General features: G+C 42.6%; 1 protein-coding gene and 2 non-coding genes across 3 annotated transcripts in view; 1 reads left to right on the forward strand and 2 right to left on the reverse strand.

Annotated features, from left to right (window-relative positions):
• Positions 1–23,275, forward strand: part of LOC112229088 (glutamate receptor ionotropic, kainate 4-like) — a 54,736-nt gene that overhangs the window by 17,320 nt on the left and 14,141 nt on the right. Inside the window, exons 5-8 of the mRNA XM_042309191.1 lie at positions 195–359; positions 1,791–1,943; positions 12,141–12,245; positions 19,097–19,204. Coding sequence (XP_042165125.1) covers positions 195–359; positions 1,791–1,943; positions 12,141–12,245; positions 19,097–19,204 — 531 coding nt within the window. The remainder of the gene's footprint in view (positions 1–194; positions 360–1,790; positions 1,944–12,140; positions 12,246–19,096; positions 19,205–23,275) is intronic.
• On the reverse strand, positions 11,957–12,030 carry trnaa-agc. The gene has a single exon. It is a non-coding gene; the product is annotated as a tRNA-Ala (tRNA).
• Positions 13,780–13,832, reverse strand: LOC112229166. The gene has a single exon (XR_002950142.1). It is a non-coding gene; the product is annotated as a U7 small nuclear RNA (small nuclear RNA).

Consider the following 23,275-nt stretch of genomic DNA (forward strand, 5'->3'; position numbering starts at 1 on the left):
TCCACAAGTTATGAGTTTTCTTAAAATACATCACTCACTGCCTCGAGTCCCACCTAAAGATCAGTGTTCACACGGCCACCATACCCACCAAATGGGAAAATATACCTCAAAGAATGTTGAACGAATGTGCTGTTCAGTATGTACACGCAGCAAAATGTTAAACCGACTGAACTGGTGTCTCTTCTGGCATACAGGAGTTCTCTCTGCTGCAGTTGGATGACATCCTGGTGAAGCGCTGGGTCAACATCCTTGGCTTCTCTGTCCTCAACCACAGCCATCCTTACTTCCCTGACCTCCTCCTCAGTCTCAACCGCTCCTGGCAGGAAAACTGTGACCATGCCCCTTTCACTGGGGTCCCGGTGAGCAAAGCTCCATTTGGATTGTTTTTGATTTAACCAGGCAAGTCAATTAAGCACAAGTTCTTATTTATAATAACGGCCTGGCAAGTGCGGGCTAAATAAGTAAAAGTAAAGGCACAATATGAGACATAGGAAGACATCACAACACAAGGTCAGAAAGACATGGGAACAACACGTAAACGATCAGCCAATATTTGTGCTTTACATGGTTTGGGAAAATGTATGTGATTGCTCAGTTACTTGTAAGAATAACATGTAGGCCTTTCATAGCAATTTCACAAATGGTGCCCGTAATTGAGTCCTTGAAAGTAGAGATGGATACAAATTCACAGGTAGGGTTAGGAGATATTCTTGACCACGTGACCTTCCAGGAAATACTATTACTAGGGCCCAGAGTTTTCCCTGAGCAGCTCACATGCCCCCTTACCATATATTGTTAAGAGCTGACATGGTGATTCCCTAGCCTTGACATGACAAAAAATCTACTAAGCCCCAGTTGCCTCGCAACAACAGATGAAAAGCTTAAAAGCTTTTAGTACATTCACTCAATCAAGTGTACTCACTTAACAGTCCTTCTCGGCTAAGGTTTCAAACTAACCCCAGCCAGTAATTGCATGTTTATGGCACAAAGAACACAAGGCACAACAACACTCTTCCCAATCAAGCTGAATGTGCAATTAATACCCTGGGGTTTTGAGTTTTGCCTCAACACATTCTGATTAATTAAGTGATTTCAAATTATTTTTTAATTAATGGACTTTTCATTGGATTGAAGATGCTGTGTTGTGCTTTCTGACGTCAACATTAAGGAGACATAGAATCCACATTGAATCTCCCCCTACAGTTTGGGCTTTGTTAATCAATGTTACATTACAACAGAGCTAGCTGTGTTCCTACTGTAACTACTAGGTTGTTTTTACTCTATTGTAGAATATTAATTTATTTGCCTACTCTCTCTCCCCATTCTATAACACGACTCTGTGTGCTTACTTTGTATTCACCAGCAGTAAGCGAGCTACCTTCTCTTATTCAGATGGGTATTGTTATATATCTTTCTGGAATCCACCCTGCCATTGTGCGGAACATTTTAAGGAGGATTATTTTCTTAGTTTCCTCCCACTCCTACAATGAAGCTCTTTCAGACTTAGAGAGAAACTCTATCACTGGATGGAATATCTAACTATATAGCTTAGTATCGAGACTCTCTAATTTCCTAATCCAGCATTTGAGTGTGTATCTTGCTCTCTCTCTCAACCCTGTATTTTCTCTCATTCTTCCTTGCTCTCCTTTAACCCTCTACCCATCACCTCTTTTCTCTCTCCCCTTTGTCTATATATCTCTATCAACCTTCTACCTATCTGTTTTCTGTCTCCCTCTCTCTTTCAACCATGTACCATCTCCTCTCTATATCTCACCCCCTCTGTCCCCCAGCTCTCCCCGGCCCTGCTGTTTGATGCCATGCATGTGGTGGTGTCCGCTGTGAGGGAGCTCAACCGCAGCCAGAGCGTGGGCACCACACAGCTAACCTGTCAATCACCCAAAATCTGGGAGCACGGCACCAGCCTGATGAACTACCTACGGATGGTGAGCGCTGACAACTCGCATGCATGTGTACACACACCAGGGTTGGGGTCAATTAGAATTGAAGGCAGTCAATTCAGAAGGTAATCTGAAATTCCAATGATTGAAATGCATGCACAGCTAAAGAACCAGTCTTATCAAGCACAGTTTTGTGTTGAAACAGGCTGTACTTAGAATGAGACACATTGCATACAGAGTAGCACTGAACTCAGTTTTATTGACCTAATTCCATTTTTGTTTTAGTGCGTAAATGGCGCATAACCTGAAAGTTTAAGTTTAGCGGAGTCACTGACAAAAGAGAAAATACTAGGCCCAAGACGAGGAGCTCGAGTTCTTCAACAAGTGGGAACAGTGGCTCCTCCCCTCTGCAAAAAAATTACACAGAGGATTTGAAGGCCGAGATTCTTGCTGCCCTCAGAGCGGACATTTAATCTATACTCAAGTCGTAACTCAAGGAGGCGCTCAGTGAGGACTTTAATTTCATTAAGTCGGAGTTACAAGCAGTCAAGAATGAACTCGCAAAGCATACAGCAATAATTTGTACAGTTAAGAAAACGGTCTCCGACATGGAACAAGGCTTGTCAACATGCACAGACGACATGTCTACACTACAAACCACAGTTAAGAAGCTCAAAACTGATGTGGCTAGCCTAAAGGAACAATGCACACATTTACAAGGTCATATGCAAAGATCCAATATCAGGATTATGGGGGTAGCTGAGGACCTGGGCTCAAGTTCTACTTCATCGGTCTCAAAGTTATTGAAGGAAACCCTCAAATTGGATAAAGACGTCCTTGTAGACCGCTCACATCAGGGCTCTCAAGCAAGAAAGCCTGGTGAAAAACCTTGTGACATTGTGGCTAAACTACAATACTATCAGGATTGTATTGATGTTCTTCGGCGTGCCAGAGAATTTGGCCCACATCGATGCAACGGAGCACCCATCTCTGTCTTCCCAGACTATGCCCCCAGCGTTGCTTGTGACCGTGCCACTTTCAACCATGTCAAGAGTCTGCACCGTGGATGAACCGATGTTCGGTATGGTGTCGCTTTTCCCACCCGCCTCCGTAAAACAGACAACAGCACTGAGAAAGAGTTCCTAGACCCCCGTAAGGTGATGGCCTTCAAGAAGGCAACATTCTACCGAGGTCGGATGAAACAAATGGCTGAATGTTCACCTATTTTTGGCGATTTAGGGTAATGGACGAATGTGTCTACCACTGCAGACTCAGTCTCTCTTTTGTAGATACTGTATAGCGTTGCCAGTGGTATCAGTTGATTATTATTATTATTATTATTATTAGGTTACATTAGTGCCTTAGTCTTGGTGAGTCAATTCTCCTTTTGTTTTAAAGTTTTATTTTATTACCATGAAGATGCTCCTTTCTATTTATCGATGGTACCAGTATCCAGGGTAGATAAAGCTTTCTATTTATCGATGGTACCACTATCCAGGGTAGATAAAGCTTTCTATTTATCGATGGTACCACTATCCAGGGTAGATAAAGCTTTCTATTTATCGATGGTACCACTATCCAGGGTAGATAAAGCTTTCTATTTATCGATGGTACCACTATCCAGGGTAGATAAAGCTATTTATCATGGTTTATCCAGGGTAGATAAAGCAATCGATAGATAAAGCTTTCTATTTTTTATTCTATTTATCGATGGTATCAGTATCCAGGGTAGATAAAGCAAAGTTTTATTCTATTTATCGATGGTATCAGTATCCAGGGTAGATAAAGCAAAGTTTTATTCTATTTATCGATGGTACCAGTATCCAGGGTAGATAAAGCAAAGTTTTATTCTATTTATCGATGGTATCAGTATCCAGGGTAGATAAAGCAAAGTTTTATTCTATTTATCGATGGTACCAGTATCCAGGGTAGATAAAGCAAAGTTTTATTCTATTTATCGATGGTACCAGTATCCAGGGTAGATAAAGCTTTCTATTTATCGATGGTACCACTATCCAGGGTAGATAAAGCTTTCTATTTATCGATGGTACCACTATCCAGGGTAGATAAAGCTTTCTATTTATCGATGGTACCACTATCCAGGGTAGATAAAGCTTTCTATTTATCGATGGTACCACTATCCAGGGTAGATAAAGCTTTCTATTTATCGATTGTACCAGTATCCAGGGTAGATAAAGCAAAGTTTTATTCTATTTATCGATGGTACCAGTATCCAGGGTAGATAAAGCAAAGTTTTATTCTATTTATCGATGGTACCAGTATCCAGGGTAGATAAAGCAAAGTTTTATTCTATTTATCGATGGTACCAGTATCCAGGGTAGATAAAGCAAAGTTTTATTCTATTTATCGATGGTATCAGTATCCAGGGTAGATAAAGCAAAGTTTTATTATTAGGTTTCGTCATTTCTTTAAAGACATTTCTGCCAACTTAGTGGTATTGCTGTAAGATGTGATTTATAAAATGTTTTATACTTTCTTTTAAAATAGCCTAGTTTTGAGTTGTAAATAAGTATTTCTTATTTATTTATTATGCGCAACTTGTTTTTAAACCCTTCACTATTTCAGCAGGGCTCTCTCCTGGATAGGTTTAGTGTTCCCCACTACAAGCACATTATGTGTGGATATCTGCGTCGGGATTACCTTGTTCTTTTAGGTGACCAGGGTGTGTTTCTTTTTCATACCAGACTTCAGAATATTGTTGTTGTTTTTTTTATTGTTCTTCTACCTTTTTTTTATTAGCTATTTTTTGAAAAATGTTATTGTATATTGTCATCTGTAATCTTTTTCCACCTGAATTTATATGCTAGGCCTAATATCATGAGAGGGACAGCTGGTTGCTCGGTCACTTTTGCAAGCCATAATGTTAAGTTTCACTGGGTGATTTAAGGTTCCTTTTCTCATTTAAATCACCTTAAAGTATAAAAATATAACTTTTTGGTAAAAACTCAACTCGTTGTGTTTGGAGGACAAAGAATGCTGAGTTGCATCCAAAGAACACCATACCTACTGTGAAGCATGGGGGTTGAAACATCATGCTTTGGGGCTGTTTTTCTGCAAAGGGACCAGGACGACTGATCCGTGTAAAGGAAAGAATGAATGGGGCCATGTATCATGAGATTTTGAGTGAAAACCTCCTTCCATCAGCAAGGGCATTGAAGATGAAACGTGGCTGGGTCTTTCAGCATGACAATGATCCCAAACACACCGAAGGAGTGGCTTCGTAAGAAGCATTTCAAGGTCCTGAAGTGGCCTAGCCAGTCTCCAGATCTCAACCCCATAGAAAATCTTTGAAGGGAGTTGAAAGTCTGTGTTGCCCAGCAACAGCCCCAAAACATCACTGCTCTAGAGGAGATCTGCATGGAGGTATGGGCCAAAATACCAGCAACAGTGTGTGAAAGTCTTGTGAAGACTTACAGAAAATGTTTGACCTCTGTCATTGTCAACAAAGGGTATATAACAAAGTATTGAGAAACTTTTGTTATTGACCAAATACTTATTTTCCACCATAATTTGCAAATAAATTCATAAAATCCTACAATGTGATTTCCCCTCATTTTGTCTGTCATAGTTGAAGTGTACCTATGATGAAAATTACAGGCCTCTCTCATCTTTTTAAGTGGGAGAACTTGCACAATTGGTGGCTGACTAAATTCTTTTTTGCCCCACTGTATATACTGTTTTCTACTATTTTCTACTATACTATTCTACTGTATCTTAGTCCATTCCGCTCTGACATTGCTCGTCCATATGTATATAGTCTTAATTCATTCCTACTTAGATTTGTGTGTATTGGGTATATGTTGTGTATTTTGTTAGATATTACTGCACTGTCAGCGCTAGAAGCACAAGCATTTCGCTACTACCGCAAAAACATCTGCTAATCACTTGTATGTGACCAATAAAATTTGATTTGATCCAAGAGGCCAAATTATTTCGTACAGCGCAAGATTAAGGAAGGATATTCCATACCTAGGGGAACTTACAAATAAATCTTGATTTGGAAATGGCATATTCACACTCTCCATCCCCAGATTTACTAAAACAACGTTTGACACTTCATACAGAGTTTGATCTTCTTTCAACTTGACAAGCTGAAAAAAGCTGCTCAGAGGACCGCAAATCAAACCATACCTGAGAACTGATGGGCTGGGTAACGCATGTATTGATCATTTAGAGCTCAATTAGAGGTCACAATTATATCACAATTATATACTTCGGAATCCACTGGTAATGTCACCTTACTTGACACCTTCTTTGAGAATTTAGATATTCCTACAGTTGACCCTGAGAACTGCTGAATTAGAAGAACAGTTCTCTGTAGAAGAGATTGTGTTGGCAATTAAATCTATGCAGTGTGGTTAATTCGACGGACTTCCAAGCTAATTATTTAAAAAATAATCAGATGAACTCTCTCCTCTCTTGGTTTCCATATTTGAGGAATCATACTCCTCAGTCTTTACCCTCAACAATGAGGCAAGCATGTATTTCACATATAATGAGAATAAAAACAACTTGAGTGGTTCATAGAGGCTGCGCCTTCTTCACGATGCTGTCTGTGTGGGTGGACCAATTCAGTTTGTCTGTGATGTGTACGCCGAGGAACTTAAAACGTTCTACCCTCTACACTACTGTTCGATGTGGATAGGGGGGTGTTCCCTCTGCTGTTTCCTGAAGTCCACAATCATCTCCTTGGTTTTGTTGACGTTGAGTGTGAGGTTATTTTCCTGACACCACACTCCGAGGGCCCTCACCTCCTCCCTGTAGGCTGTCTCGTCATTGTTGGTAATCAGGCCTACCACTGTTGTGTTGTCCGCAAACTTGATGATTGAGTTGGAGGCGTGCGTGGCCACGCAGTCGTGGGTGAACAGGGAGTACAGGAGAGGGCTCAGAACGCACCCTTGTGGGGCCCCAGTGTTGAGGATCAGCGGGGTGGAGATGTTGTTACCTACCCTCACCACCTGGGGGCGGAACATCAGGAAGTCCAGTACCCAGTTGCACAGGGCGGGGTCGAGACCCAGGGTCTCGAGCTTGATGACGAGTTTGAAGTGTACCATGGTGTTAAATGCTGAGCTGTAGTCGATGAACAGCATTCTCACATAGGTATTCCTCTTGTCCAGATGGGTTAGGGCAGTGTGCAGTGTGGGTGAGATTGCATTGTCTGTGGACCTATTTGGGCGGTAAGCAAATTGGAGTGGGTCTAGGGTGTCAGGTAGGGTGGAGGTGATATGGTCCTTGACTAGTCTCTCAAAGCACTTCATGATGACAGAAGTGAGTGCTACGGGGCGGTAGTCGTTTAGCTCCGTTACCTTAGCTTTCTTGGGAACAGGAACAATGGTGGCCCTCTTGAAGCATGTGGGAACAGCAGACTGGGATAGGGATCGATTGAATATGTCCGTAAACACACCAGCCAGCTGGTCTGCGCATGCTCTGAGGGCGCGGCTGGGGATGCCGTCTGGGCCTACAGCCTTGCGAGGGTTAACACGTTTAAATGTTTTACTCACCTCGGCTGCAGTGAAGGAGAGTCCGCATGTTTTGGTTGCGGGCCGGGCCGTGTCAGTGGCACTGTATTGTCCTCAAAGCGGGCAAAAAAGTTATTTAGTCTGCCTGGGAGCAAGGCATCCTGGTGCGTGACTGGGCTGGTTTTCTTTTTGTAATCCGTGATTGACTGTAGACCCTGCCACATACCTCTTGTGTCTGAGCCGTTGAATTGCGATTCTACTTTGTCTCTATACTGACGCTTAGCTTGTTTGATTGCCTTGCGGAGGGAATAGCTACACTGTTTGTATTCGGTCATGTTTCCGGTCACCTTGCCCTGATTAAAAGCAGTGGTTCGCGCTTTCAGTTTCACGCGAATGCTGCCATCAATCCACGGTTTCTGGTTTGGGAATGTTTTAATCGTTGCTATGGGAACGACATCTTCAACGCACGTTCTAATGAACTCGCTCACCGAATCAGCGTCACTCGAGAGACGTATAGAACCTTCTGCCATTATAGCATAATTTGGAGTGGCACCACAGGAGGCCCCTGTCGTGTCTTTGGCATCATTAAAGGTGAAGACTGTTATTTTATCAATTCTCTAATTATTATTACGTGATTAAACTAATCATGTAAATTTAATTAACTAGGAAGTCGGGGCACCAGGGAAAATCTTCAGATTACAAAGTTATAATTTTCCGAATATAACTCTTCAGATATTTTAATATCTGATCAATTAGTCTTCTATTCATGAATTATTCTTTACCTTTACGTCAGTCTCATTCCAAATGTTGTAAATTGTTGGTTATCTGCACGAACCCAGCCTAAACTACGCTGCTCAAAAAAATGAAGGGAACACTAAAATAACACATCCTTAATCTGAATGAATGAAATATTCTTATTAAATACTTTTTTCTTTACATAGTTGAATGTGCTGACAAAAAAATCACACAAATTATCAATGGAAATCAAATTTATCAACCCATGGAGGTCTGGATTTGGAGTCACACTCAAAATTAAAGTGGAAAACCACACTACAGGCTGATCCAACTTTGATGTAATGTCCTTAAAACAAGTCAAAATGAGGCTCAGTAGTATATGTGGCCTCCACGTGCCTGTATGACCTCCCTACAACACCTGGGCATGCTCCTGATGAGGTGGCGGATGGTCTCCTGAGGGATCTCCTCCCAGAGCTGGACTAAAGCATCCGCCAACTCCTGGACAGTCTGTGGTGCAACGTGGCGTTGGTGGATGGAGCGAGACATGATGTCCCAGATGTGCTCAATTGGATTCAGGTCTGGGGAACGGGCGGGCCAGTCCATAGCATCAATGCCTTCCTCTTGCAGGAACTGCTGACACACTCCAGCCACATGAGGTCTAGCATTGTCTTGCATTAGGAGGAACCCAGGGCCAACCGCACCAGTATATGGTCTCACAAGGGGTCTGAGGATCTCATCTCGGTCCCTAATGGCAGTCAGGCTACCTCTGGCGAGCACATGGAGGGCTGTGCGGCCCCCCAAAGAAATGCCACCCCACACCATGACTGACCCACCGCCAAACCGGTCATGCTGGAGGATGTTGCAGGCAGCAGAACGTTCTCCACTGTCATGCTCAGTGTGAACCTGCTTTCATCTGTGAAGAGCACAGGGCGCCAGTGGCGAATTTGCCAATCTTGGTGTTCTCTGGCAAATGCCAAACGTCCTGCACGGTGTTGGGCTGTAAGCACAACCCCCACCTGTGGACGTCGTGCCCTCATACCACCCTCATGGAGTCTGTTTCTGACCGTTTGAGCAGACACATGCACATTTGTGGCCTGCTGGAGGTAATTTTGCAGGTCTCTGGCAGTGCTCCTCCTTGCACAAAGGCGGAGGTAGCGGTCCTGCTGCTGGGTTGTTGCCCTCCTACGGCCTCCTCCACGTCTCCTGATGTGCTGGCCTGTCTCCTGGTAGCGCCTCCATGCTATGGACACTACGCTGACAGACACAGCAAACCTTCTTGCCACAGCTCGCATTGATGTGCCATCCTGGATGAGCTGCACTACCTGAGCCACTTGTGTGGGCTGTAGACTCCGTCTCATGCTACCCACTAGAGTGAAAGCACCGCCAGCATTCAAAAGTGACCAAAACATCAGCCAGGAAGCATAGGAACTGAGAAGTGGTCTGGTCACCACCTGCAGAACAACTCCTCGTGTCTTGTTAATTGCCTATAGTTTCCACCTGTTGTCTATTCCATTTGCACAACAGCATGTGAAATTTATTGTCAATCAGTGTTGCTTCCTAAGTGGACAGTTTGATTTCACAGAAGTGTGATTGACTTGGAATTACATTGTGTTGTTTAAGTGTTCCCTTTATTTTTTTGAGCAGTGTATGAATCCTCTTTACACCAATTGGCTTAAACATTTATTTACTAACTAAATAATTACAGAAATACATAACAAACAGTAGATATTGGTTACTAACAATGATAGGGGAGATACATATGCTATACAAAGAAAAGGGGGTGTGGAGCGAGAAAGACAGACAAAATGGATCACTACACACAGTGGATAATTATATTCATTGAAATGCTAATCCTTTGCACCTGAACGCTCGCTCTTTTGGGAATAATTGCAATCAATATATTTATGCCCGTATGTCGTTGTCTTCTCTGTTGGAATCGTCGGTCCGTCTGCTGGAGAGTCAGTTCATCAGAGTCTCTGGTTACTCATTGTGGTAGCTCTATCGGCGGCTCCTGATAGTGTCTGTTGTAATGGATACGTCAGGCGTCCAATGTTCTTAGAGTAGATGTTATGGCGGTTGTCGGTATTCACATCCCAGGTTTACATCATTTTTTTTTAAATTTGGTGATTTTTAAATTCAAATCAATTCTGAATTGACTGTCTTCAATTTGAATTGAGCCCAACCCTGACACACACAACCCATGTACACACACACAATGTGCTCTGTCTCTCTCACACAGTATGCACTCTATCATGGCTGTTATCCAGGCCTGTCATTTGCCTGTCACCTAGTGAATCACACTGCTCCTGGAGTAAAGGTCTCCAAGATACGATTATGAGCGTCGGCAACATGTTGACTTTGTCCGGTTCTTAGTCATAAACTTGGAATGCTCTCTCCAGAATAGCTCAGTACACACTGTCAACCATATGCACTAAAAGCAATGATTTCCCAACCAAAACATGATTCTCTGAAGTACCTTTCTGTCCAGACACTACTTTGCGTGTAGACATTTTACGGAGTGGCTACCTATACAGAATTTCTGTATCTCAATTTGCCCACGCTAAAAATACAGGTATTTCAGCAACTACACAATATTTGTTTTTCCTTAGCTGAGTGTCCACTCCGCTGCCTAATTAGCTGCTGTGCTGAGTGCTCCACTGCCGCTCCCCCTACTTGATTGCCTTTGTCTCGTCACTAGCGTATCCTACAAACTTCATGTTGCACACAAAACAGTTCGAACTATTGCCTTCCATGCCTCACTAAGTAAAAGCACAATTGCATGTTTGTTTTTTTTCAGGAGAGAAGTAGGCTACATACAGCTATTTACATGTTTTACACAAAATACATGTTCGTACAAACATAAGCATGACACAAATAGGCAGTCTAGCGATTTTATGTTCTTAGCTGCTGAGGTACATGCAGCTATTTACTCTCGCCACGATATCAGCATATGGCAATTAACTATGGCACCCGGCGATGCAAAATGAACTTGCCCATCACAGTCTAATTAGCAAATGAATGTTCTTTTTTCATCATCATTGCAAACATTGGCTAAACATGGTTCAGGAGAGTGTAAAGGGAGGGGGACTGTGAGCAGCAGCTATGTTAGAGAAATGAATGTGTGTATAAAATAACACATGCGCAAGAACAGGATCCGGATCCTTAGCTTTAAAGAGCCACTGCCTTTTAAAAAGCAACAAATTCCTAAGAACATGAAATCGATATGAGTCAGAAACAGTTATTCTTGTGTCAAAATTAACTACGAAGTGTAAATTTGATCATTTTGGTCATAGTCAGTCTCGTCTAAAACATAGTTTGGAACATCCATGCGTCGCACTAGGTAATTGAAGGTTGGGTTTTGATTTGATGATGTCCATTTGCCCACTAACATGAGGTGAACAGCTGCGGCGATTGCTCTCTACCCAATAGCATAGAGGCAGACCTGCCCAGCAGCAATGGCTGTTTACATGAGACAACACGTCACGCATTTATGTTACTTGAGAAATACTGCATCAAACACCCTAGTTAGATATAAAATTGTGCATCTAAAACATCATCGGCCAAAATAACAAGAAGTCAAAATGAATTACAGATATCTTAGATTCATTCTGGGGATTTTGAGGAAGCGAAATAGGCTTCCCTGTCTACAGTGTCTCATGGGGGGACAAACCTCATTAACCAAACGCGGAATTGATCAGGAAACACACTTCCAAGACTGAATGAGCAACAGAAAAACACACGTGCCAATCGGTGTGTTCTATGGTTCTAAGAAAGAGGTTTCTGGAGGGGCAAGAACTCTGGATCCATAGCCAACATTTTAATATGTGAATGTGATCCAATGACTTCATCCCTGTGGGAATTGAACCCACAACCTTGGTATTGCTAATGCCACGCTCTTACCAACTGAGCCAGACCGAGACTATATATACTGTATTGTGTTTGTATATGTTTTAATGCAATACCATTTGGAGCTCTCATTGAGATGCACAGCCCAGTATGTCCTCTCCTTTTGCTCTGTCTTTGACAGGTAGAATTGGAAGGTCTAACTGGACACATAGAGTTCAACAGCAAAGGCCACCGCTTCAACTACTCCCTGAGGGTCGTACAAAGCAGCTCAGAGGGGCTAAGGCAGGTAAAGCTACACTGCACACACAATAACCACTGACTTTGTAACAGACTGGGATTTACTGTGTATAACTATATATAAAGAGCTACAGTCTGAGGCCAAGGTTTAGGCTCACTCCCAAATGGCACCCTATTTTCTATGTAGTTCCCTACTTTTGACCATGGCCCTGGTCAAAAGTAGTGCACTAAATGGGGAATAAGGTGCCATTTGGCAGACATTTAAAGGGGAAGTTGTGAGATGGAGCTCTAGCTCGTAAATTTTTCATGAAGGCATCTTGAAAAAGAAGTTACCATATGAAACAATGTTTGAAAGAACTTCTTTTGATCCCTCACCATGAAGAGTGCATTTGTAAACAAGCCGTGGCAGACATAGATGCAGGGCCCAGTGCTATTCTGTCACGATGCCTGCCTCCAGTTAATGTGACATGTTTGACTCCACCATTTAATTTTACATTTTTAATAGCTTTTAGATTTGCTTTTAGATTATATACTAAGATTAAGATAAATTATGGCAGAGCTTTCAAAAACCAAGCTTCACAACATAGTCGGGTTGAGGTGTAGACTGCATTTAGGTTTTAAAAATATTTTTGCATAGCCTGTAGTCAGGGATTTTATCACTCTTTTAGTTGTTGTTTTATCAATGTTTTTTCCCCAAATGTTTTCTTTACTTTTAAGATGTTCTCTTAATTGTTCCCATGTATACTTTTCTGTTTCTTACTGAGATGTCTCCTTCTGGCTAAGAATACATGACAATATCAATATTATTGATTCTGTGATATGAAAAGATGTCACGGAAAGTCAGATTTGCTGTGCCCTCCCTAGATACTGTAGCATTGCAGAGGACACAAAGACATTGTGTGTCTGCCTGCCAGTGTTCTTTTCAGAGGTATCTTACAATAGGAACCTGTGAATAGTGAAAGGATTAAGTATGAAATTGCAAGCATTTGTAGTTGTGCATTTCCAGTCAACAGGCCAAATTTCATCAGACATCCAAATGTCGAAAGGGGGAAACTTCAATGTTGGTCTACAGGGCATGACTTGTAAAGGTAGTAATTTATCTTTAGGCTTTGAAGCAGTGTTTTGCGCATGAAATTAAATGTATGACGACGTGCACTTTCTGCAGTGTTTGTAACCAGGGGTTACATTTGGGATGGAACATACTGCATGATGTAATGTCATTTGCATTTTTTCCCCCGCTACCAGAATATTATGTGTGACCCAAATTAATACATTTCTTAAACTCTTGCAAACCCATATCCAATATCTATTTATGTGTATAGTGTACTGTATAGTTAACCTGCAGGTACACACATAAAAATACTATAGTTTACTATAGTATAAATACTATAGTTTAAAAGCTATTGTGTGTGTATATACTCTAGTATTTACTCAAGTTTTTTTGTGGACATTACTGTAGGATTCACTGTAGTGTTTTTTAATGGATATTACTGTAGTATACTATAGTATTTACTGTTATTTTTGCAGACATTACTGTAGTATTTGCTATAGTGTTTTTGTTTCATTATCTTCTAGTTAGAAGTGGGGGCTTTCCCCTTGAGGATACCTACTGGACAAATACTAAAAGAGCACATTTTCCATAACCTGTAGGGAACACAATAATATGGTCTATACATGGCATGTGGGTTTCTCACTCATGGTTGGCATAAATTGGTTTATTTAACCGGTTGAGTTTTTTTTGTCACCCTTAGTGAACATAACTCAGAGAAAATACACATCACATATGGCGTTCCACAAGGTTCGATTTTGGGTCCGATACTGTTCAGTTGATATATGTTACCCCTTGGCAGCATTATCATAAAGCACTGCATTTATTTTCACTGCTATATTTCTGTGTCACCAGAGTATTCTAGCTCCACGGATAAATTAGACTTAGTGATTTAAATACTTGGATGCTCACAACTTCCTCCAAGACCAGGCCTCCTCAGTGGCGCAGTGGTCTAAGGCACTGCATTGTAGTGTTAGAGGTGTCACTACAGACCTGGGTTCAATGCCAGGCTGTAGCATAACTCAGAGAGAATCTAGTTGCATATTTTAATTAATGGGCAATAAAGATAAAACACCAGGTAAAAAAAAACTATGTGTTATTTTAGATTATAAATAAAATTTTGAATCACACATTAGCAATGTGATCAAAATAGTTTTTTACCACCATTGACAATGTGCGGCCGTTTCTCTCTCAGGGTGATGCATCCATGCTTTTATTACAAGCAGGCTTGGCTACTGTAATGCTCTCCTGTCTGGTCTACCCAAGAAAGCCATTGGTTAACTGCAAAACATACAGAATGCTGCAGCACGGGTACTGACCAAGACCAGATGGAGAGCACACATTACACTGGTTTTAAGGTCTCTGCACTGACTGCCTGTGAGTTTTAGAATTAATTTGAAGATTCTTCTATTGTTTTTTAAATCAATCCACGATTGTACACCCCAATACATCTCAGACATGCTTTTAAGTTATATACGCAGTAGGTCCATCTGGCACTGGCCTTTTAACCATCCCAAAGCCTAGGACCAAGAGGGATGGAGAGGCAGCCTTTAGTTATTATAGCCCCAGCCTCTGGAATAGCCTGCCAGAGAACCTGAGGGGTGCTGAAACTGCAAAAAAAGAAATGTCCCTTTTTCAGGACCCTGTCTTTCAAAGATAATTCAAAAAAATCTAAATAACTTCACAGATCTTCATTGTAAAATGTTTAAACACTGTTTCCCATGCATGTTCAATGAACCATTAACAATTAATGAACATTCACCTGTGGAACGGTCGTTAAGACACTAACAGTTTACAGATGGTAGACAATTAAGGTCACAGTTATAAAAAATTTGGACACTAAAGAGGCCTTTCTACTGACTCTAAAAAACACCAAAAGAAAGATGCCCAGGGTCCCTGCTCATCTGTGTGAACGTGCCTTAGGCATGCTGCAAGGAGGCATGAGGACTGCAGATGTGGCCAGGGCAATAAATTGCAATGTCCATACTGTGAGACACCTAAAACAGCACTACAGGGAGACAGGACGGACAGCTGATCATCCTCACAGTGGCAGACCACGTGTAACAACACCTGCACAGGATCGGTACAGCTGAACATCACACCTGCGGGACAGGTACAGGATGGCAACAACAACTGCCCGAGTTATACCAGGAACGCACAATCCCTCCATCAGTGCTCAGACTGTCCGTAATCGGCTGAGAGAGGCTGGACTGAGGGCTTGTAGGCCTGTTGTAAGGCAGGTCCTCACCAGACATCACCGGCAACAACGTCGCCTATGGGCACAAACCCACCGTCGCTGGGTCAGACAGGACTGGCAAAAAGTGCTCTTCACTGACGAGTCGCGGTTTTGTCTCACCAGGGGGGGATGGTCGGATTCGCGTTTATCGTCAAAGGAATGAGCGTGACACCGAGGCCTGTACTCTGGAGCGGGATCGATTTGGAGGTGGATGGTCCATCATGGTCTGGGGCGGTGTTTCACAGCATCTCTGACTGAGCTTGGTGTCATTGCAGGCCATCTCAACGCTGTGCATTACAGGGAAGACATCCTCCTCCCTCATGTGGTACCCTTCCTGCAGGCTCATCCTGACATGACCCTCCAGCATGACAATGCCACCAGCCATACTGCTCGTTCTGTGCGTGATTTCCTGCAAGAGAGGAATGTCAGTGTTCTGCCATGGCCAGCGAAGAGCCCGGATCTCAATCTCATTGAGCACATCTGGGACCTGTTGGATCGGAGGGTGAGCGCAAGGGCCATTCCCCCCAGAAATGTTCTGGAACTTGTAGGTGCCTTGGTGGAAGAGCGGGGTAACATCTTACAGCAAGAACTGGCAAATCTGGTGCAGTCCATGAGGAGGAGATGAACAGCAGAACTTAATGCAGCTGGTGGCCACACCAGATACTGACTTACTTTTGATTTTGACCCCCCCTTTGCTCAGGGACAAATTATTCAATTTCTGTTAGTCACATGTCTGTAGAACTTGTTCAGTTTATGTCTCAGTTGTTGCATCTTGTTATGTTCATACAAATATTTACACATGTTAAGTTTGCTGAAAATAAACGCAGTTGACATTGAGAGGGAGACGTTTCTTTTTTTGCTGAGATCTTAAAACAAATGTTTGGCTTTTCCTTTTTTATCTGGTTTGTTGTGTAGTAAATATTTTTACTCTTATTTTCATTTGTCAAATAAAGCCTGATTTGATTTGAAATTGGGATATGGGGGAGGGGAATTGATGTGGTATATGCAAATTAAATATCAAATCAAGGTTTATTTGTCACGTGCGCCGAATACAACAGGTGTAGACCTTACAGTGAAATGCTTAGTTAAAGGCTCTAACCAGTAGTGCAAAAAAGGTATTAGATGAACAATAGGTAAGTAAATGCCGTCCCTGGAAGGGGTGCGTCACCTGAGTGGGTTGATTCACTGATGTGGTCGTCCTGTCTGGGTTGGCGCCCCACCTTGGGTTGTGCCATGGCGGAGATCTTTGTGGGCTATACTCAGCCTTGTCTCAGGATGGTAAGTTGGTGGTTGGAGATATCCCTCTAGTGGTGTGGGGGCTGTGCTTTGGCAAAGTGGGTGGGGTTATATCCTTCCTGTTTGGCCCTGTCTGGGGGTGTCCTCGGATGGGGCCACAGTGTCTCCTGACCCCTCCTGTCTCAGCCTCCAGTATTTATGCTGCAGTAGTTAATGTGTCGGGGGGCTAGGGTCAGTTTGTTATATCTGGAGTACCTCTCCTGTCCTATTCGGTGTCCTGTGTGAATCTAAGTGTGCTCTCTCTAATTCTCTCTTTCTTTCTCTCTCTCGGAGGACCTGAGCCCTAGGACCATGCCCCAGGACTACCTGTCCACCTGACCTGACCGTGCTGCTGCTCCAGTTTCAACTGTTCTGCCTTATTATTATACGACCATGCTGGTCATTTATGAACATTTGAACATCTTGTCCATGTTCTGTTATAATCTCCACCCGGCACAGCCAGAAGAGGACTGGCCACCCCACATAGCCTGGTTCCTCTCTAGGTTTCTTCCTAGGTTTTGGCCTTTCTAGGGAGTTTTTCCTAGCCACCGTGCTTCTACACCTACATTGCTTGCTGTTTGGGGTTTTAGGCTGGGTTTCTGTACAGCACTTTGAGATATCAGCTGATGTATGAAGGGCTATATAAATAAATTTGACTTGATTTGATTTTGATTTGATGAACAGAGAGTAGCAGTAGCGTAAAAGAGGGCGTGGCGGGACACAATGCAGATAGCCCGGTTAGCCAATGTGCGGGAGCACTGGTTGGTCGGCCCAATTGAGGTAGTATGTACATGAATGTATAGTTAAAGTGACTATGCATATATGATAAACGGAGAGTAGCAGCAGCGTAAAAAGAGGGGTTGGGGGAAGCACAAAATGCAAATAGTCCGGGTAGCCATTTGATTACCTGTTCCGGAGTCTTATGGCTTGGGGGTAAAAACTGTTGAGAAGCCTTTTTGTCCTAGACTTGGCACTCCGGTACCACTTCCCATGCGGTAGTAGAGAGAACAGTCTATGACTGGAGTGGCTGGGGTCTTTGACAATTTTTAGGGCCTTCTTCTGACACCGCCTGGTGTAGAGGTCCTGGATGACAGGCAGCTTATCCTAGTGATGTACTGGGCTGTACGCACTACCCTCTGTAGTACCTTGCGTTCAGAGGCCGAGCAATTGCCGTACCAGGCAGTGACGCAACCAGTCAGGATGCTCTCGATGGTGCAGCTGTAGAAACTTTAGAGTATCTCAGGACCCATGCCAAATCTTTTTAGTTTCCTGAGGGGGAATAGGCTTTGTCATGCCCTCTTCACGACGGTCTTGGTGTGTTTGGACCATTCTAGTTTGTTGGTTATGTGGACACTAAGGAACTTGAAGCTCTCAACCTCCACTACAGCCCCGTCGATGAGAATGGGGGCGTGCTCGGTCCTCCTTTTCCTGTAGTCCACAATCATCTCCTTAAGATGTCAATACAGTCTGTAGTGTATATATACAATGTTTTATTACAGTTTAATACAGAATTATATAGTAAGTACTACACATGATCGAGGGCTACTACAGTGTGTAGTATAGTATGCTACAGATTACTAAAGTATGTCCTGTAGTATTATTATTATTTTTTATGTGTGTAGGGTTGCAAAATTCAACAAACATTCACAAATTTTTCAGAAATCCCAGTTGGAGGATTCAGATTTCCTTCTTATTCCCTCCTGATTCCAGGAATATTCCAACCCGGATTTTTGGGAAAACCTGGAAATTCTGGAAAAGTTAAATGAATTATGCAACCCTAACTGTATAGAAGACTACTGTAACACCTCCCTCTCACTCAGCACAAAGCATGGTGTGAGAAGGAAAGGAGCCATACCCTATATTCTCAAATGGCACCTTAATCCCCAACAGTGCACTACTTTTCATACTACTTTGTTCAAAAGTTGTGCACTTCACAGAGAATAGGGGAAGAAACCATGCCATTTGGGATGAAACCTATGAGACAGCCAACTGTATCTTCAATTCTGATTCAAATCCAACCATGGCCACTCAGACGGAAGCTGTCAATTTGAATGAGCTTGCACTTTCTCTTCTGAGGAGAACATTGAAGATGAAAAGAAATTCAGCAACTCTGAAATATCCTGATGAAGGTATTTGCCGAAACACTTTGGTTTTAACAATAACATATGAATTTTTCAAACATACCTCAATTTCTACTACTGAGTTGCTGAATATGTTTTCACCTTCATTTTGCTGTGCATGCACCTTGGTTTGAAAGCACAGCACCATCCTGTTTCTCTCAATCTCTTTCCTTCAACCCTCTACCCATCTCCTCTTTTCTTTCTGTCTCCCTCCCTCCCAGGTTGGTGAGTGGCATTCGGAGCACGGTCTATCCATGGAGAGCGACATCAACCTCCTCATCATGGGCGGCACCATCTTCAACACCACCCTCACCATCACCACCATCTTGGTGAGTGCAGCTTCTTTTTTCGCCACACTATTTCAACATTTGCAGGGGTGTATTCATTAGTGCACACTGTAGAAAAAGGTTTTGCAACGGAAAGCGAAAACAACCATTTCTTATTGGACAAGTTCAGGTAGTCCCGCCCTGTTTCAGCCTGTTTGCTTTCGCTCCTAGTGAACACGACACTGTTTTTGCCTATACTACTTGTTCCTTCTTCTTCTTGTTTTTAATCCATCTGCCAACTCAATTAAGCACAAGCATACCAAGTGTTCCAGACGCTTTCACCGTTGACCTCGGTAGATGAGAGACTGGCTTTTCTTCTTATTTGAGGCACAATCTAATTGGTGCCCTTAAAAAAATAGAAATTCCTCAAGGCTCATTCTCCATGGACTCTGTCTCTTCTTCATTTGCATTTGCTTGACCTGGTCCACTGGGTATGAAATACCGGCGCATGACTAGAATTTTCTCATCATTTTGTTACAAGGAGACAGAAAAATGATCAGATGAACCTCTTCCCTTCAATCAACTGTAGATTCAGCCAGAATACTGTAGTTGGTAGCTACTGTTTTTAATTGGTAGACACTGTGTGTGTGTGTGTGTGTGTGTGTGTGTGTGTGTGTGTGTGTGTGTGTGTGTGTGTGTGTGTGTGTGTGTGCGGCATTGCTATTTGGTTGTCTTGGCTACATACATAGGCTTACTGTACATGGCCTTCAGCTTGCATATTGATTGACTGGCACAATGGAACCAATAGAATAGCTGCGAAACTGCTGACCCCGCCATCTGGCATCCCAGGCAACCTAAAGCAGGCTGCTTCATTACCTCAAGTCTCAAATGAACACAGGTGGGAAATGTTGAGTCATTATCTTAATGAAGTGAGTTAAATATATTGTGAATTAACGACTGTGTGTGGCTCATTAAGGGATAACTGAGAGAGAAACGCATTGGCTCAGAGCTTTAATAAAGCAGCCTAGTCAGAAACTGATGGAAACACAGAGAAGAACTGAGGGAGGCCCAAGGGAGGGCATGAGTCATGGTCGAGAGACCTACGAATCACACTAGCACGGCTAGCCTAACACACACACACACTCTCCCATTCTCTTTCTCTCATAGACATGCATACACACGCACACACACTTCCTCTCTCACAGGCATGCGCGTGCACACACACACACGTGCACACCCACTCTCCCATTCTCTTTCTCTCACAGACACACACATACACTCCCACTCTCTCTCTGACACAGACATGCATACACACACATGCACACACTCCCTCTCTCACAGACACAGGCATGCACATGCACGGAAACACTCTCCCATTCTCTTTCTCTCACAGACACGCACACACACTCCCACTCGCTCTCTGACACAGGCATGCACACCACACACACACACACAAGGTTACATCAGTTTGAAGCCTCTTGCAAGATAGCTATTATTTGGTGCTGAGTCTGAACCATGCAAATACACTCAACCACAATACACACATTCATATTCAGAGTGTTAATATTCACATGTACAGGGTTGCAGGTTGGATTGTAGGGTACAGCGAAAATATTAGACTTCGAGCTCCAACATGCAGGATTAAGTGAAATAAAATTAGGAAAATAGTCATAAAAACAACAATATAAATAGCACGATACATAATACATACAGTGCCTTGCGAAAGTGTTCGGCCCCCTTGAACTTTGCGACCTTTTGCCAAATTTCAGGCTTCAAACATAAAGATATAAAACTGTATTTTTTTGTGAAGAATCAACAACAAGTGGGACACAATCATGAAGTGGAACGACATTTATTGGATATCTCAAACTTTTTTAACAAATCAAAAACGGAAAAATTTGGCGTGCAAAATTATTCAGCCCCTTTACTTTCAGTGCAGCAAACTCTCTCCAGAAGTTCAGTGAGGATCTCTGAATGATCCAATGTTGACCTAAATGACTAATGATGATAAATACAATCCACCTGTGTGTAATCAAGTCTCCGTATAAATGCACCTGCACTGTGATAGTCTCAGAGGTCTGTTAAAAGCGCAGAGAGCATCATGAAGAACAAGGAACACACCAGGCAGGTCCGAGATAGTGTTGTGAAGAAGTTTAAAGCCGGATTTGGATACAAAAAGATTTCCCAAGCTTTAAACATCCCAAGGAGCACTGTGCAAGCGATAATATTGAAATGGAAGGAGTATCAGACCACTGCAAATCTACCAAGACCTGGCCGTCCCTCTAAACCTTCAGCTCATACAAGGAGAAGACTGATCAGAGATGCAGCCAAGAGGCCCATGATCACTCTGGATGAACTGCAGAGATCTACAGCTGAGGTGGGAGACTCTGTCCATAGGACAACAATCAGTCGTATATTGCACAAATCTGGCCTTTATGGAAGAGTGGCAAGAAGAAAGCCATTTCTTAAAGATATCCATAAAAAGTGTTGTTTAAAGTTTGCCACAAGCCACCTGGGAGACACACCAAACATGTGGAAGAAGGTGCTCTGGTCAGATGAAACCAAAATTGAACTTTTTGGCAACAATGCAAAACGTTATGTTTGGCGTAAAAGCAACACAGCTCATCAACTTGAACATACCATCCCCACTGTCAAACATGGTGGTGGCAGCATCATGGTTTGGGCCTGCTTTTCTTCAGCAGGGACAGGGAAGATGGTTCAAATTGATGGGAAGATGTATGGAGCCAAATACAGGACCATTCTGGAAGAAAACCTGATGGAGTCTGCAAAAGACCTGAGACTGGGACGGAGATTGTCTTCAAACAAGACAATGATCCAAAACATAAAGCAAAATCTACAATGGAATGGTTCAAAAATAAACATATCCAGGTGTTAGAATGGCCAAGTCAAAGTCCAGACCTGAATCCAATCGAGAATCTGTGGAAAGAACTGAAAACTGCTGTTCACAAATGCTCTCCATCCAACCTCACTGAGCTCGAGCTGTTTTGCAAGGAGGAATGGGAAAGAATTTCAGTCTCTCGATGTGCAAAACTGATAGAGACATACCCCAAGCGACTTACAGCTGTAACCGCAGCAAAAGGTGGCGCTACAAAGTATTAACTTAAGGGGGCTGAATAATTTTGCACGCCCAATTTTTCAGTTTTTGATTTGTTAAAAAAGTTTGAAATATCCGATAAATGTCGTTCCACTTCATGATTGTGTCCCACTTGTTGTTGATTCTTCACAAAAAATACAGTTTTATATCTTTATGTTTGAAGCCTGAAATGTGGCAAAAGGTCGCAAAGTTCAAGGGGGCCGAATACTTTCGCAAGGCACTGTACATAATGACAGCTTAGTGGCAGTGATGAATAAATAAATGTCCATTGGGGTGGAGGCAGATTAGACTGTTGAGGGGGTGGAATGACCATAGGGGGAGCAACAGCATGACCATTGAGTAAAAACAAAACAAAATTATTAGATATTTTTTTTATTTTATTGAACCTTTTATTTAACCAGGAAAAGCCCATCTCCCTTTTTCAAGGGAGGCCAGGCCAAGATGGCAACAACAATCAATACATTAAATAATTAGAACATACAACAATATGATACAGCCTATAAAAAGCCTTTACACATCTCTGTAACAGTCTCCCATCAATATTTTAAATTCATTCAGTGGCACTAACATATCTAGATGAAGCATGGACTGTAGATTATTCCATGCGTCTGGTGCACAAGAAGAGAAGGCAGTGTTGCCTAATACTGTGAATGTCCTGGGGACTTTAAGTAGCAACCACCTAGCAGACCAGGTATGGTAACTGCTGGTGGTGAAGGAGACCAGACTACAGAGGTAAAGAGGGAGTTTATCCAAAACGGCTTTGTAGATGAACACATATTTGTATCTTTCTGTGCATATAAAGTGAGGTCCAACCTACCATTTGGTACAATGTGCAATGGTGGGTGAGTGACTTGGCATTTGTAATAAAGCGCAAGGATGCATGATAAACAGAGTCCAGTCTCTGTAAGACGGAAGAGGTTGCATGCATATACAACAAGTCACCATAATCAATTACAGAGAGAAGTGGCCTGAACAAGCTTCTTTCTAGCCATAAGCGGGAAGCAAGCCTTATTACGAAA

Source organism: Oncorhynchus tshawytscha, linkage group LG30, assembly GCF_018296145.1.
Source record: "Oncorhynchus tshawytscha isolate Ot180627B linkage group LG30, Otsh_v2.0, whole genome shotgun sequence".
In the NCBI taxonomy this organism is placed as follows: Eukaryota; Metazoa; Chordata; class Actinopteri; order Salmoniformes; family Salmonidae; genus Oncorhynchus; species Oncorhynchus tshawytscha.